General features: G+C 52.5%; 1 protein-coding gene across 1 annotated transcript; it reads right to left on the reverse strand.

The window, feature by feature from the left end:
* Positions 1 to 409: 409 nt before the first annotated feature.
* LOC101982948 (testis-expressed protein 19.2) lies at positions 410 to 1,399 on the reverse strand. Its single transcript, XM_005350953.1, has one exon. The coding sequence runs from the start codon at positions 1,397 to 1,399 to the stop codon at positions 410 to 412; it is 990 nt and encodes a 329-aa protein (XP_005351010.1).
* Between the last annotated feature and the right edge of the window lie 2,800 nt (positions 1,400 to 4,199).

Genomic DNA, 4,199 nt, shown 5'->3' on the forward strand with positions numbered 1-4,199 from the left:
ACAACTTTATTAAACAGAAACACGCACAGGACAGAAACTTGACAAAGAGCATAAACAGTCAACTCTGAAGCCAGGACTCGTGGGCCCTCAGAAGGTACCAGTGCAGCACGTGCACGGGTCAACCACACCCGACTTGGGGTGCCACACTTGTAGAGTTCACACCTATACCTACAGCAGAACAGCTGAGGGATCAATGACCTGTCCCCCAGAAGACTTGATGCACAAGAAGCTGGGGCTTACCTTCCAAACACTCAACAGTCAACTGAGGACAACTAAACTCGGTTTCCCTGAGGCCCCAACCCTCAAGATGATGGGCATCCTCTTATACCTGTGGCTGAGGACAGGCAACCCCTAGCGCTTCAGTCCCTGGGATGGGGAGGTCAGGGGGGGCTGCCGGACCTTCAGTCCTTCAGTTTTGTGAATCAGGGGAGGGGGAGCGGAAGCTGGGTAGCTCCCTCAGAGACACAACTTCTACGACAAGCAGCCTCTCCCCGGGCTCGCTGCTCCAGTCCTCTGGGGTGTCACTGTGCCAGGGCAGGTAGGAGTGCACCTTGAAGCCTCCCTTCCGCAGGCTGCAGTCGGCAGGCACCAGCTCTACCCCCAGCTCTGAGGACTCCAGAATGCTCAGCCTCCAGCGGTGCAGGTCCTGCTGTTCAGGTGCATTCTGAAGTTGGGCCACCCTCACCTCACCAGGGTCCAGCAACACCTGCCAGCGCTGGACCCGGGTCCTCACAGCCCAGCAGGGAGTCATTGACAGCAGGTAGCAGATGGCATCGAAGCCGCCCAACAGAAAGACAAACTTCAGATCCACCAACCAGGCTTCTGCTTCCAACGGATCCATGGGCCAGATGGGGCTCAACTCCAACAATACAGGTTGTCCAGGAGATGGGCTCACATTGAAAACATCCCACCAGGATAAAGGGGGGATAAGCCAGTGGGAACAGGGAGAAAGGCCATCAAATCTCCAGGGAAGAGCCTGGGTCCACTCAGCATCCTCAGGGCCCAGGTCCAGGGGTACAGCTTCCTGAGGCCCCAGCTCAGTGGGGACAGGCTGGGGTCCCAACCCTATTCCCACTGTGCCTACAGGGCCTGACGTCAGGATGCCAGGACCTGTGGAGACAGAGTTGCCATGCGACAGATGCCCTTGGCCCTCTCCCCAGCTGAGCCCCAGCCACTCCTCCGGCTCGGATCCTGCCTCCGAGAGTTCCATGGGCTCGGCACCCCACTCCTCCTCGTCCCAATCTCCCATCTCCAGCATATTTTTAACTACCAGGAAAGCTGCCTTGAAGCAAGAAAAGCAGATCTTCATCTGGTCTCCGTGGACAAGCTGGTATAGCCAGGCCGCATAGAGGCAGGACATGCCCTTGGGCCCATGGCGAACCTTGACTGGGGGACACATGGCCAAGAAGCCTGCCTGTAGCTGGTTGGATACAAAGAGGAAGACTTGATTGATGGTCTCAGGCTCTGGAACCGCGTAATGCTGGGGACAGACGGGAAGAGCAGAGAATGGGAGAAATGGGAAAAAATGGGGCGCAGTAGGGGGTCTCGGGTACTTTGGGCTCCAGGCTATGGGGTGGTGGTGAGAAAACTGGGTGCCAATGCAATGGATACCTCCTTGGAGAAGCGGACAGACGTGAGATTCCAGAAACTTCTCCACCTTCACACTTGCTCCAATGTCTGGGGAGCTTGAAAGGGAAAGAAAATGAGGCTTGGCGCCCCCTGCTGCGCAGGCTGCTGAGACCACCGAGGGCAGGGAGGAGGGCTGGGGCTGAGGTTCCCCAAGGTGCACTGCTCGCCTTGAGCAGACTGGGGCTCCATCACCACTGCCCCAGGCTCAGCAGCTTCCTCGGGGCTCATGGTCAGGCTCCCAACTGGAGGAGGCCGGGAAGGGGAAGCCTAAAGGAGGCCAGGAAGCCAAAAGCAGGATCCCTTTCTGCCCACCGCGCTCCCATGCAGACCCAGACCCCCTCACCCAGCGCAGGCCACCCCACCCAACCAGTCCCAGCCCCTTTCCATCCTCACCTGCCTGGCTGAGCTCCCAGAAACTCTGCAAATGGACGCCGATCTCAGCGAGGTTCCTCCGCCACAGCTCCAGGGCCTTATAAAAGGCCAATACCCATGATGCTCCAGCTCATTTACATATCTCCCATGAGCGCCCAAACGCGGGCAGCTAAGATGCTGAGTCACCCTGCTCCCCCCCCCCAGGCGCGCATGCGCCCAGCGCTTGCTCGCTCACAGGGCGCATGCGCTCTGCTGCCTCTTGCCTGCAAGCGTGCTTCTGCCTTGAGTTGACCTGTGTCCCTGTGTCCCTGTGCCCTCGAGGGACACGAAGACCTGTGCCTGCGGCTTATCTTGTTTGAAAAGGAGAATTCCTTCTTCCCTGTCTCTTTAGGAAAAATTCCAACTGCTCACTCGCTCGGCCCTTGACTGCGAAACGCATTTCCCCCTCCCTGGGTCTTTCCGTTCTTAAACAGACTCTAAAGAATTCTTTCTGGAGTTCATTTGTAGATGGGTTTGGGACTGGGAGGAAAAACACCAAGCAGAAGATACAAGGTTTCCAGCGGCCTCCCTCCCGAGCTCGGCCTTGACTGAGATCTCTTTGTTAAAATCCCGAGCAGCACCGTGGGTCTTATCACTTCGAGTAGGTCGCCATCCACTGAGGACTTTCCACAGCTTGGACACGGGTATGGTGACATGTCCCCGCCACCACAGTGCCATGGGGACCAGTTCACCCTCTCTAAGATGCCCCTTGGCACCCTGCCCTCCCCAGGCTCTCAAATCACTAGCTTGACTTCAGCAACTGTTTTGCCCTGTCCATAATGTGCCACATGGCTGGACTCAACCAACAAGACATGATCTCAGTTTCCTTCTTTAGGAACATATGGCTGGGTTTCCCGGGACAGCAAGAAACAAGTTTCACTTCCTGGTTCAGCAATACTCGGTTAACTGGATATGCCTCTGTTTACCTATTCACTTCCTGAAAAACATGGGATTTGGTCATTTGGTATATATGTGTGTATATATATAAAACAAAATTTATATTTATATTCATATATAAATATTTTATAATATACTTACATATTATATATATTATATATATATAATATATATATAAGCTATAACCAGCTTTGCGCTTTTTCTGAACTTCAGCTTTTGTCTCCAAATGTTGCATTGTGTGGCGAGCCGGTTGTGTTGTATGAAAACCAGCATATTTCCCAAGCAGCTGGCTCTTCCTTCAGGGCCAAACGGAAGCTGAAGAGCCATGGTTTACAAGACCTGGAAAATGTTAGTCGTGACGAAAACAGCATGTAGGGAATGGCCCAAACCACGAAAACTCATTTATCATAGTTCTGGAAATTTCAGGTTAGGAGCCAAGCTTGAGCAAAGTTGCATCACGCCCAGGCATCCTTTTGCTCCAACCTCCCTTTGTCTGCAAGTGGGCAGGGTTTCTGAGGAACTTTTTTTTTTTTTTTTGTGGTTTTCGAGATAGGGTTTCTTTGTAGCTTTGGAACCTGTCCTGGAACTAGCTCTTTTAGACCAGGCTGGACCAGAACTCACAGAGATCCACCCGTCTCTGCCTCTCCAGAACTGGGATTAAAGGCATGCGCCACCACCGCCCAGATGAGGGATCTTTTTACTAAGGTTGCTGGGTAGCAGAACGGCCCAGTAGTAGAGCTCTTTCCTAGTACATTTGGTCCCCAGTCTTTCAGAGAAAAAGAAAAATCATAGCTGGGCAGCGGTGGCACACAGGATGCAGAGGAAGAGGGATCTCTGAGTTTAGAGGCCAGCCTGGCCTACAGAGTGAGTTCCAGGACAGCCAGGGCTACACAGAGAAACCCTGTCTCAAAAAAACAAAACACAACAAAAAAATTTGCAAAATCACTGTTAGAAATGTACTAATCTCATTTATAAGAGCTCAACCCTCCTGGCCTGATTACCTCTGCAAGGGTCTACTCCCAACCACACTAGCTTAAGGGTTAGAATTTCAGTAGACTGTGGAAATGGTTGGGTCTCAAGCCTTCAGACCTCTGTGGACATCTGCAGATTTTCATGTTTGTTAAGTTTGAGTATCTTTAGTGAGGTGTTTATGTTTTGTTGGGGTTTTGCCAGTTTTTAGATTGATCTCTTGGTCTACAAGAGCTAGTGCCAGGACAGGCTCCAAAACCACAAAGAAACCCTGTCTCGAAAAACCAAAAAAA

The sequence above is a fragment of the Microtus ochrogaster genome, chromosome 7 (assembly GCF_000317375.1).
Source record: "Microtus ochrogaster isolate Prairie Vole_2 chromosome 7, MicOch1.0, whole genome shotgun sequence".
Classification (NCBI taxonomy): domain Eukaryota; kingdom Metazoa; phylum Chordata; class Mammalia; order Rodentia; family Cricetidae; genus Microtus; species Microtus ochrogaster.